General features: G+C 38.5%; 1 protein-coding gene across 1 annotated transcript in view; it reads right to left on the bottom strand.

Annotated features, from left to right (window-relative positions):
• lrba (LPS-responsive vesicle trafficking, beach and anchor containing) overlaps window positions 1-13,523 on the bottom strand; it is a 341,818-nt gene that overhangs the window by 182,763 nt on the left and 145,532 nt on the right. The window contains exon 37 of the mRNA XM_002933499.5: window positions 10,160-10,284. Within this exon, the coding sequence (XP_002933545.3) occupies window positions 10,160-10,284 (125 nt within the window). The remainder of the gene's footprint in view (window positions 1-10,159; window positions 10,285-13,523) is intronic.

Genomic DNA, 13,523 nt, shown 5'->3' with positions numbered 1-13,523 from the left:
CGTGGCAAGGCAAAAGAAGCTGGAAGAAGCTGCGAAGTATGTATTTTACATGTGACGCCTATTACAATTTTTACACACAGCAAAATAAAGAAAAAAGTTTCAGCTGCCTGTATACCTGTAAACAGAGTCTTACAATTCCCATAACGACAGAGCAAATAGTTAAGCAGAATATTGGAACAGCAACAAAATGTGCCAAAGCCCCAAATTTTAGACATTGAAAATCTCAGTCAACTCAGAAATACAAGCAGTATAAACATATGCAGCATCTAATATAACTCAAAAATGGGATAAAGAAACAATTGTTCTCTGATCTAATTGTATTATGTTCCCATCCTTAACAGAGAACTGTTAATGCTGAAGCCTTTATATCCTTCCACTGAATAACAGTTCCATGCACTAAAAGTGGAAAAATAAGACTGAAGCAAAATCCTTATTGGAGCAAAGTGTAGTTAGTAACCACTAATATCAGCCCCATGGTCTCTGACTCTCACAAGGCCAGTCCCTAGCTGTACTTGTCAGTTTAGCTTTCCTTATTATTAATCCCTGGATCCCAGTGAGCCCCTCCATCTACTTTCTCAATGCTATGAGACCCATCCCTACACCAGAACCTGTACCCTATAGCACATTTATTCAGCTCAGTAGTTACCCACATTTGGTACAGAGGATACAGATTAGTTGCATGTATATTTGTAATATTATGGTAAATGTCTAGCAGCGTAATAATGTTCCTAGTCTAAAACTTTTTGAAACAGAAAACAACATTAGCTCATTATTCTTTTTTTCAGGACGACACAGGAAGAACAAGAAGAAGATCCTCCAGTGATAGAGGTGCCCAGGCTGAGCACCAGGAAGAGGCTTGTAAAAGCCATATCGAGAACATTCCGGAGGATTTGGGTAATGTCTCTATAATTCTCTTTTAGACAATCTCAATAATACCATGGGATTCACTCATAGTTGCATAATTATATATAAAGACTGAAGGACCCATTCTATATATAAAGGCTTTTATAAGGGCTTATTATTATTTACTCAGTGTACTAAGCCATATCTTAAAGGGCCACTGTAACGAGGTGATTAATATAAGAATGCACAGTGCCATTCCAGATGTTGTAATGTAATGTATTCTCTTTTTTAACCCTTTAATCCTTTTTGTTTTCATTTTTTCCAGCGTTTCACCAGAAGACGCCTTCCAGGTTTTCTCCCTCCTGATCCCCCTTCCTTTCTCCCACCCCATCTCCAAAACTCTCCTGCTCCCTGATCCTCCTCCCTTTCTCTCACCCCCATGTTCAAAACCCTCCTGCTCCCTGATCCCCCTCCCTTTCTCTCACCCCATCTCCAAAAGCCCCCTGCTCCCTGATCCTCCTCCCTGTCTCTCACCCCATCTCCAAAACCCTCCTGCTCCCTGATCCTCCTCCCTGTCTCCCACCCCATCTCCAAAACCCTCCTGCTCCCTGATCCTCCTCCCTTTCTCCATCCCTGATTCCTCTCCCTGTCTCCATCCCTGATAATAATAAATGGTAAATGTCATAGCTACACATGATTCAGGGTGTAAAACCGATTGCCATTTGGAGTCAGGAAGGAATTTTTGCCATATAGTGCATATTGGCCCCTTAGCGCTAGATGGTTTTTTGCCTTCCTCTGAATCATTGCCTGTTTATGGCCCTGTGCATTCCATAAAGCCAGCTGCTGGTCCCGGCATCAATTCAGCTCCTTCCATCATGCAGGCCTAGCCAGAAGTCCATCCCTAGGGCAGGGCTAGAGAAAGTGCAGGAGGAGGGAGAAGGTTGGTTTGTTATGGGCGCGATACCCAATCCCTGCATTTTGGTTAAGCCATGTTTGGGAGCTGCACATGGCATTAGGGAGTGCACAACCTCTATTTATTTATGGCTACTGATTTCAATAAATCCTGTGATTCCAACTGATTTAACCATAACCACGTCTCTGTGTTTTTCTTTAATACATATGGTAAATATTAAGGGGGTGAGGGAGGGTTCCAGTGCCTTATTGTGCTAAAGGTGACTGAGCTAATGTGAGACAAGGGTAATTAATACTTCTAGGAGCTGATCAAAATAGACCAAGCTACCTGCTTCTAGTGTCATTCCTCTGTCTACTGAATTTGGAGCCCTGGGAAATTTCCAATAAATATCCATTTGGGTGTAAGTACTCTCTGTATAAAATCCTTTAGCACAAAAATGAATTATCTCCAAGACCAACAGACACACCTTAGTTTGGAAAGGAATAATTCAGTTGGCACTACTCATGCTGGTTACTACACATAGTGGCATTCTCCAAGTCACACTGCTGTGTAATGTAATTGCTACAGAAAACCCTCATTTAAATATCCCTGTACAAATGTGATAACAGGCCTAATTACCAAGGTGCCATTCATTCTTCTGTTATTTTCAAGACTTTAAGTATCATCTTCCTATAGGAAACAACTCCTTTCTCAAGGGGATTTCTAGTAAGAAAGAGGGACAAATAATCCAAGTAGTGCATATGTTAGGCAGTGACTGAATGGTATGTGCACTACTTGGATTGTTTGCAGAAAATAGGAATTGGCAGGGCCGGATTTACCAATTGGCCGCCCAGAGGCCGCCCCCGCTCGCACGCCCCCCCGTGCGCATGCGTGTGCGAACAAGGGGAGGCTGGGTTTATGCGCGCATGCGCGAACAGTGCAGGGCGGGGGTGCGCACGCATACGCATGCGCTGTAGGCCACACATGCATACGGAGCAGTGGAGAGAAGTCCCCATTGCTCCGTATGGGGACAAAACTTTTACAATTTTGGTGTGGCGGGGCGGCATGCCGCCCCCCAGGTTTCTGCCGACTAGGCCCGGGCCTTTGTGGCCTCTCCACAAATCCAGGCCTGGGAATTGGTTTCCATACAGTAGGAAAATGGGCACAAACAGCTGCTTCATTTACTGCAGTTAAAAGATATTCTAGTAAAAGCTTGTGCCACACATTATAGGGCAAATTAAATTAGGGCATAATACATTTGAAATCATATTTTCATAGGGGGAATAAAAATTAATTTGAAATGTATGTTTATCGGGTGCATTAAAGTAGCAATGTGGCCTATGGGGGAAGTAGAAATTATTTGGCCCCACAGAAACATCATTTTAGTACTAAAAGCCAGGAATAAGACATTCATTTTATAAACATGTATCAACACTACATATTAGTCAGTGCCCTACTGGGCCGGCGGGACACCGGGAAAAATCCCGGTGGGCCCCGGCGGCCCAGACCCGACCCTTGCCGGCGCTCCCCCTCCCGAACGCTCCTTGCCTGACACGTCAAATTAATGTGCTCAGGGGAGGACGTCAGGTGGGGGCCCTGCGAGGGGGGTTAGGGGGGCCCCTACAGGGGGGGGTGGTTAGAGGACACGCCAAGCTGAGTGCACCTGCAGGGCCCTTCACACCCCAGTCCGACCCTGGAAACAGATCTTCTGAAAATGCCTTCATATTGGCACAAGTTTGGCAAGTTATCCGACAATCCTTAATCGTTACTCCTTAATTGTAGAAAAATGCTAAATTGCTGTGAGTAATGTGTTTAACTTGTGGCGATTGAAATGTTAGGCAATGGGAAGGCATTTGCGGGAGATTTGTTGCCCCCACAGATTTTCTATCTGCTAGGAGCCTTAAATGTGTGGTGCTAGAAAAGGGCAAAACAGTGACAGACAATGAAGTCTGACTGTCTGAGTGATCATTTGTTCAGTCATCACTGCTTTGGTCAGTGTGGTCAAGCATTTATCATTGTTAACCACCGGATACAATGTCCAGACCGGGCCAGCAGGACACCAATGAAAAAGCTGGTGGGCCCTGCCCACCTCCCACTCACAGCCAGGTGCTCCAACCCTAATCACAGCCGCAAATAAGCAGCATGTTTTCTAGGTGTAGGCCAGTGGCAAGTTTCATGAACTGCGCAAAATGGGGGGGGGGCTTGGGGGTGCATTAGCGCAGGTGTAGGGGAGAGGTAGCCAACCGGGTTGCCTAGGGCGCCAGGTCGGCTCGGCTCGCCCCTGATGTAGGGTGGTATTATTTGTCACTGATTATTAGGCATACATGAACATTAATGACATTTATCTTAATGCCACTTTTGTAAATTCCATCCAGCAAGGGCTTGTGTCTTATTTTATTTCTTTCTAGCTTTTGTCCAGGTTAAGTTCCTGTCTTTTGAACGTCCTATTAAACAAAAAAATTCTATACATGTATAGTATCTATTTTCCAGAATGTTTGGTACCTGGGGTTTTCTAGGTTAAGGGATCTTTCCTTAATTTTTCCCTTGACCTACATACCTGAAGTCTGTAAAAAATAATTTAAACATTACATAAACCCAATAGGACTGTTTTGCCACCAATATCTGTTTTATCATTATAGCGAAAAAGAAAAAAAATAGAATTATTTGCTTAAAATGGGAGATCTATGGCAGATGGTCTTCCCATAATTCTGAACAAAAGATTGTTTTATTCAAATGCGTGTTTTGTAAGTTTCTGTAAGTTTACCAGTTATCTGTTTTAATATATTCAATGAAATGAATCAAAGCTGGGCTAAAAAACAGATCTGAACACTCATTGGCACAAGGATGCAGAAATATATGGTAATCAGTTAGCTCTGCATCTCTAAGTGCATTCCACACCCAAGGAAAGAACACATGTGCATAAGTGCCCTGTCCATAAATATGCAACATTTCTTCTGTAAAACCTTATCTTGAGCTGAGAAATAGCTGACTCAAAGGGCAAAGGTGATTATTTAACAGACAGGATAAAAGGAAAAAAAAGTTGTCCATTTTAAGCAAACTCACTGAAAACATTATTTACAGGGGTGGGGACCATAAATACATATCAGGAGATTTCAGACGGCTGTACTTTTTATGTAATAAGAAATGTGCATATTTTTTATATTTATCTTCAAAAATGTTCTGGCATATGGCAAGCTATCTGATATAAATAACAGCACAGAACCAAGGTGGTAATATTTTACTTTCTGAGCAGATAGTACTTCAACACCCCCTAAAACCGATTCCCTGCAGGAAAATTTAGTATCAGTAGAAAAATGCACGCAGGTATATAATTTCTACAGTATTCCTATATATATCATGAAATATGCAATGACAATAAGGAAGATATAGAGTTCATCTTTCAAGGAAGAGAGATCCTTGTCAAAAGTGAATGACATAGTGTATACCATGCAAGTACATTTTTCAGTCTGGCCTGCACAATGACATTCAATTTACCCTCTACAAGTCAGTGAAATTTAAAATAAAAAATTAGATAGATAGATAGATAGATAGATAGATAGATAGATAGAATCTATATAAATAATTTGGGAATTTTTAGAACATACTGTTGAACTTTCAACCTGCACACTTTTTTCCCTTTTTCTTTATAGCCATTGCCCTTTAATTATAACATTTGGAAAAAAACATGATTCAGCATGTACAGAGGTGGGTTTGCCATATCATCCCTTTACTGGGATACTGTCACTGTGAATATGCTTTTTTACCCCCAAAATGCATCAGCTAACAGCTCTTCTTAAACAAAATCCTATGCTAAAATTTGTTTTTCAAAAAAGAGTAAATACATTTAAATTTCAATTAAATATACAAAAAGAATCTAACGTGATTCTCAGCTTTGTGTGACTTGTGCTCCAATAAGCTTTAGTCACTCTTTATTCCTTCCCTGCGAGTGTCTCCTCCCACCATTCCGAAGAGGCAAATCGCATCTCATGCAGGAGATGGATTTAATGTGTCTAGTTTTAAAGGGGTAGTTTGCCTTAAAGTTAACTTTTAATATATAAAAGAATGTCCTATTTCTAGCAACTTTGCAATTGGTCTTCATTATTTATTTCTTTTTATATAGTTTTTGAATTATTTACCTCTCTCTTCTACATCTTTACAGCTTTCAAATGGGGGTCACTGACCCCACAGAGGACAATCATTTTTATAACTTTTTATTCCTCATCTTTCTATTCGGTCCCCCTCCTGTTCAATTTCCAGTCTCTAATTCAAACCACTGCCTGGTTGCTAAGGTAAAAGTCTCTGGCAACCAGATAGCTGCTGAAATTTCAAACTAAAGAGCTGCTAAACAAAAAGCTAAAATAACTGAAAAAAAAAACCACAAAAAAATGCAAAAGCAATTGCAAATCGTCCCAGAATTGCACATTCTACATCATACTAAAAGTTAATTAACGGTGAACCACTTCTTTAAGGGGCTGAAGCAGCAACCCTACAGAGATGTCTTTAAAACATGACATGGATTATCACTGTCCCTTGTAAAAATATTTAAGTAAATTTTGGGTTAAAGAAATTGTTTTATTCTTTAATAGTAACTTTAAAAATCAATTCCACAAATATAAAAGAGAAAAATTAGGGCCTGCAGGGCTGTGGTGTTTAAGCCTAATAATGTTTTTAAGGCTTATATGTGCCAGTAATAGTACTGTGCAGCAATTTATGTCAATTGGATGTAGAAAGGCCATATTTTGGTTGCTTTTCTGCTGCAGATATCTCCATGTGTTATATTAGCCTGTAAAAGTCTTTAGTCTGTAAAAGACTTACACTTGACATGCTACACTGTATGTTTTGAGATTACTATAGCAGCCCAGAGGTACAAACGTCCATAGCAGTAAAGATCTGAGCCATTACTAATAAAGGTTTTAAAAAAAATTGAGGTCATTGTTTAAAAGGGAACCTGTCATCCTACAAAATAAGCCCAAATCCTTATCTATTATGTTAGTTAAGCAAAAGAAACTACACAAATGAGTTAAATTTTGTTTCCTTCAGTCTTGAAATTCACAATTACAGCAAGCAGGCAGCTGCCATTTTGTGAACACTGTAATTCATACAATCTTTGCATTATCCCTAAATCTTGCATATGCGCCCGAATAGGGGACCTGATGTCCATGCACAGGCTACACAATTATAGAGTGTTAGGCGGGAGGGGGGAATGTGAGGAGTGCAGGGACCTCTAAGAAGTGCATAATGGAAAGCGAAAGTAACTGGCTGACCCACCACTATGCCTCAGGCATAAGGGCTTGGCAGACAATAAATGTCTGACAGCTAAGATTTTTTTAAATACGTTTAAAACAGGTATGGATGTTTTAATTAAATAAAAAAGAAATTTGGGTTTCAAGTTTAATTTGCAACAGACTTATATAATAATAATATACAGCTTTTTATGTCTGGGTGACAGGTTCCCTTTAAAGGCCAGGTAAACGTAAAGTAAATTCAAATTGGAGTTAAAATGATGACCAAACCTTTAAAGATAGGGTCAGTTATACAGTGAGGTTAAAAATTATTTGCCCATTTTTCTGATTTCCCCTATAACTGCATTTATATCACAATGGTTTCTTATCTTTAAATAAGATAACTTGAGTAAACACATAATAGGTTGTGCTTCCAGTTGGGTACATGCAAATCCTATTCTTCTGCAAGAGTATACATTTTAAGGTTAGACAATGATAACACAACTTCATATACCGGATCCAAGAAAATCCCCACTACACTGTTATAGCCTTTTATGGATCACAGTTGTATCCTGTGTTGCAACCTCGTTGCGTGGGCTTTAGGAACAACTGTGCAAGGATTATAAAAACCACTAAGGAATATCCACATTTTTTAGACTTTAACAGCAAAACATGTTTTTTTACTGAAGTCCAGAGTTGCTTTGCCATTAAAAGAAATATTTCCTATGCAGTGCATAAGTAGGCAAAACTATACTCTGGGGCCTGATCTAGAGCCACTACCTTTATGTGACCAGCCCTCAGTGGCTCCCAGCTAATGAGTAAATCTGTACAGAGTTAGATTTCACATGCTTTATGGCAACGTCTGCTGTTGGTTTTGCTTTTTAAAACAGACAGTTAAATACAACTGTGCCCCCATATCAAATTTAGTTAAGTGGCCCCAAACACAATTGTTAGCTATCCCTATTTACAGCTAAATGCATAGGTTAGTGAAGAGACTGCTTGGTCTGCTTTATAAGCAGCTCCTCACCACTCCTGTTTACCAGCCAAGGGGTATATTTATTATGCTGCGTAAAAAAACGGCATAAAATCGGCACAATTTTTTTGTGTGTGTTTTTCTTCCGCCGGAAATTACATAAAATAACAGTGTAAAATCTGGCATTCGGATGGTGATCTTCTCTGTTTATTTTACACAGCTTTTTTTTCAGCGAATTCATTTTACACAGCTTAATAAATATGCCCCTTAGTATATAGCAAAGGAAGCTTCTGTAATGAATACACTTTGCATGTACTTGTTACTCAAAAGAGAATTATACCAGTTACAAAAGAAAGTCAGAAATGCTACAGTACCACACCATGAATATAATAAACTATCAAGATGTTCTCTGTAGCTGCTGCTATTTTTTTGGCTGCTCCTAGAGAAATGAGCAGAAAACAGCAACTTTTTATCCAAATAATTAAAGGCTTAGCATCCTTTACTAACTAGATTGCATCAATTTAAATGCAGCTTCCTATTATACTGTATGGTCAAAGACTGAGGCCTTCTGTTAAAAGCACTGGTTTCTATGCAGCACAGCAATTCACATCACATCACGTATTATTTAAATTCTCCAGTGTTGATAAGGGTTTCCTATTTAAAATTACAGAAATGCCAACTTGCAGGACACCCATAACAAATTCATGTTGGATGACCAATTAACAATAAAAGTGCACACACTGCATTGTTGCATAGAAGCAGAAGTAGAACACATATAATTTGAATACCAGCCAAGGCCGGGGTCAGTATTACAAATTTACCGGCAATGTAGCTGTCGGTAAATCTGTGGGTGGGCCAGGGGCCAAGCAACTACAGATTACAAACTGCCCTAAACAGCCTTAATATTCTTCCCGAGGGCCCTCAAACTCTGCCTGCTTACTGCAATATGACCGCCCATGTCTATCTCCACCCCGCAATGTCATGAACCCGCCCCTATGACATCACAAACCTGCCCCTTATCGGACTCACCCCCGCCCCTAACATTATCGGCTGGTAAAGGCCAGAAGAAAAGGTGGCAACCCTAGCCATAGTCCAATATACCAAAAGGGATAGGCTTTCTAGAAAGTGTTTGATGTGTGTGGATGTAGTTAGGCAAGATCAAGAACCCAGAAACAGTGATATACAAATTGCCTTTTCCAGTCCATATAGTGGGTCATTACATAGTGGGCAAGTTAATTGACATACTAAACATTTATGGACTAGGTTATATCAAGTAGTTTATGACTGTCTATAAAGCCTATAGGCAGACAAGGGACTGTAAAAATAACTTAGACGGCCACAAACAGCCTATGGGCCTCTGGTACATCAAATATGTAGTTTGTATCTCCAGGTAAAAGGGTGATCTCTTAAGTGTAGTTTATGGGTGTCCAGATTTAATAGACAGATGTGACATAAGTTAAAGTTACCCAGAGAAACCATACTCTATATCAGGGGTCCCCAACCTTTCTTAATGGTGAGCCACACTCAAATGTAAAAAGTCTTGGCGAGCAACACAAGCAACATAAAAGTTCATGGAGGTGCCAAATAAGGGCTAAGATTGGCTATTAGGTAGCCTCTAAGCACACTAGCATTTTACAGGGGGCTTAATTTGGTAGTAAATCTTGTTTTTATTTAACCAAAACTTGCCCCCAAGTCAGGAATTCAAAATAACTACCTGGTTTGGGGGCACTGAGAGCAACATCCAAGGGGTTAGTGTGCAACATGTTGCATACGAGCCACTGGTTGGGGATCACTGCTCTATATCATAGATGCCACCTAGCACATTTAAAATCTACATGCTGGTATGTCATAAGTATTGGAAAAAAAAAAATATAATAATAATGCACAGCTTATTAAGTTTATGCATTATCTAAAGTTGGGGGAAAGGCATGCTAAATAAAGCAATCGCAAAATAAAACAGCGGTGGAGGAAAGGTTAAAAAAAAAATTGGCGCTATAAATATATATAGCTGCAAAGAATGTCAAATGGATGATAAAAAAATATGAATGGAGAAAAAGGCACGTGGGTTTAAACAACCATAATATTTAAGCACCCGCAGGGAGTACCATTCACATGATGTTACTATTACTAGTCTGCTAAAATGCTTAGCTGTACGAAGCCTCCCATTGCAATGCTGAGATACAGGAGTATACCATGATGGCTTTTAGAAGTGGCCACCTTTCTACTAACCGTGCTCTATGGCTGATCTGAGGGTTGCTTCAGGATGTGTCGATCCAAGGGGGTTCCGCACAAATCGTCGTCGGCGCCTCAAGTCATCTTCCCAGTAGTCAAGGCGCCAGAACTCACAAGGACGACTACAACAAAACACAGGGAACACACATGTTAACTATTATTTAACAGCGTGGTACCTGTCATTTTTTTACAGAAAGCTTTCCTTGTTTGCTTAGCTTTTCTCCCCTTTTTTCTCACTCATCATTACAAATGTCTGCAGCAAGAAATTTAACATCTTAAATATTTCTTTATCATATGCTGAATAGGATATTCTATGACGGACAGGCATGAAAATTAAACCAAGTCAAATAATGGTGTTTATCACTTTGGGTAAAGCAAATATGTAGCCTGCTAAATAATGAATAGGTGGGGTACTATGCTCCAGAAATACAAAATGGCCGCCTAAAGTAAATAGATATGAAAACCTTTTTTTTTTTTTTACAGGTACTAGATAGAAATAACTGGTATATCCTTTCACGTTTGATTTTTTTCCCAATTATGCCACAATAAATTGGTATCTTTATTAAAATACTGCCAACATAAAACTTAATTGTATTTTTGTGATGCTGTGAAATGTATATATTCTTATTTTTGGCTAGACCCACCATTGTTATTAATGTCTTGGGTATTTATTATATAAATAACCACCTGAGCTCTTCAGCAGTGCTCTGGGGCTTACGCCAATTTATTCAATGTGTCACATACAGCATTTCAAGAAGCATTCAATATGCATAAGTACTGCTGGTACTTATTTATACCCAAATTATATCACAATTTCTATTGCAGGTGAAAGTTTGGTTAATTTATCTTAAATAATTTGATACAATACTGATTAGTTTGAGCCCAGCCCATTTAAAGCTGTTTACCTACAGAACAAAAAAACCCCCAAAAACTGTTACAATAGTTTACATCCTAGTAAACTGCAGTTTTAAAACTGAATGAAACCAATTCAATATGCTAAAAATTTTGCACACAATTCAACCTTTCAATTTTCAGGACATTAAAATAAAAAAAATCTTTACTCATGAACCTCTAGTATTAGTCCCTTTACACCCTAACTCGCCCACTTGCCTATCTAGTATGTTTTTATTTGGATCTGTCCTTGAAGAGAGTGTTATCAGTTTGTGTATAAGGAATTCCTCTCTTTTCCTAAGGAAGGTGAAATGAGCACTAAATACATCATTCTGAAATGAATTGCTGACAGTGTGATCAGCTTCCCCACACTCAAGTGGCATGCGCTCAGATTTCAGGCTCATTTCAGCCTCAGCAGGGCACCTCTCCCAGAGACTACATTTATAAAACAGAATAGGGAAAAGGCTATTATAAATATAGGATAGCATTACCTATATTAATCAAAGTCTGTCCCCTTTCATCATTTTTCTTCCTAATTTGTGCTGTTCCCTAGCAAGGTCAGTAAATCACACAGAATTCTATTTGCCTTGAAAGTGTTAACTTTAATGAAAATCTTGCTTGTGTAGGTTGTGTGTGTGTGTGTTATAATAAAAGATCACTCTGTTTAGATGTGCAGGAATGTAATTAAAATCACCTTTTAAAATATTCACAACCTTTAGTAGAAGAAAAACAAATATATTGCTTCTATAACAGATGTTAAATAAACTGCAGTTGGGAAGAGTTATCTATTTCACATCAGATCATTGGAAATTATCTTTAAAGGAAAATTACAGTTAAGTATATACTATATATATTTTATTATTAAATTAAGATATATCCATTCCCAGGATTTGTTTTAAATGTGTGCACATATTTTTAGGTGCCAAAAAAAAAAATAAAAAATTTCAAGGTGACAATGAACTTACAGATGTACAGATGACTGGTTACACTCAGTGTCAACCCCACATGACCTTAAGTAAGTCACTTTATCACCTTGTGCCTCAAGCATCAGTAATTCTTTATTACATGGGAAGCTCTACAGTGTAAACCTAGATATGCAGTGCCTTATAAAAGTATTCAAACCCCCTTCATTTTCAGAAAGGGCACTATTTGCAAGTGTTTGTGGTATCTGCTTGTTTTCACCAGGGATTCCGGTTTCGTTCTACTCTCCAGGTAGGCAGGCTAACTGGCACCTGATAAGAACTGACAGTAGCGTGTATACTGGGGCAGAGACCAAAGTGAATTATGTCTAATCTCTGTTAAGAACTGCAGGTTATGTAAGCTCTATATAAATATAGAAAAATAATAATTTTACTGGATAACAAATTCTGCACAGAAATGTTATCTTTGAAATTTTACATTTTTTTTTCTATTGTAATGATGTTAACAGAGAGAGTTTGCCCTCTAGCATAAAAAGGGACTGTCTGTGCCTTTAAAAAGTGGTAAAGTGATTGATAGTTCCTTCATAGGGACCTAGAAATGTAAAAACGTATTTTTCCCCTTTCTGATTTCAACTATGATTGCATATTTTCATAGTGAATAGTTGCTGAAATTTTCTTTATTAAATTTTGTTTACAAATCACAGTTTTTCAATTACTGTATTTAAGGAACAATGTTAATTAACAACATTATCACCCATGTGAAATAGTTACTGCCACCTTAAAAATAGTAATGGTTTGCACCACCTTTAGCAGCTAAACCTAACTCTTACACTAATTTGATATCAGTCTTTCTCATTGCTGTTGAAGGGTGTGTCAGGATTTTGTGTATCCATTGCTGTTTTGTGGTCCTGTCAAAGAACCTCTAATAGGTCAGAATTTTGACTAGGCCAGTACAAAACATTAGTTTTATTTCTCCTCTGCCATTAAAATTTTTGTGTTTTTAAATCATTGCCTTGCTGCATAAACTAGCTACACTTTAGTGAGTAGTTAGTAATCGGCTGATGACTCAACATTCTTCTTAAGAAGGTTCTACTACAGTGCATTATTTATAGTTCCTTCAATACAGGCAAGTTGTCCAAAGGCAGCATCCCTATACCATTACCATAGTCATGTTTGGTTGTATGATGTCCTTATTGTGGAATGCTGTATTTGCCTTATGCAAAATATAAAGAGACATGTGTTGGCCACAGAGTTCCAATTTTGACTCACCTGTCCAATTAAACAATTAGTACAAACGGCTTAAAACCAAGGAACTACATGAGTATTTCAATGGTTGGTCTAATATGACAACTGAGAGAACTAATGCTTTCTCCAGCCATCTTTTTTTGTATTGCATTAGGACAAGACAAATATGTGGCAAAGACAATTTTGCTTGGTTACTGACACAGTAAATTCCAGTAAAAAGTAATAGGCAGAACTCATAAGTGAAGCACATAAATACATATCCCACAAAGTCGTCTGTGGTAGTGATTAAAAGAATATGCTAATTC

Source organism: Xenopus tropicalis, chromosome 1, assembly GCF_000004195.4.
Source record: "Xenopus tropicalis strain Nigerian chromosome 1, UCB_Xtro_10.0, whole genome shotgun sequence".
In the NCBI taxonomy this organism is placed as follows: Eukaryota; Metazoa; Chordata; class Amphibia; order Anura; family Pipidae; genus Xenopus; species Xenopus tropicalis.
This window is presented reverse-complemented; position numbering and strand designations above follow the sequence as displayed.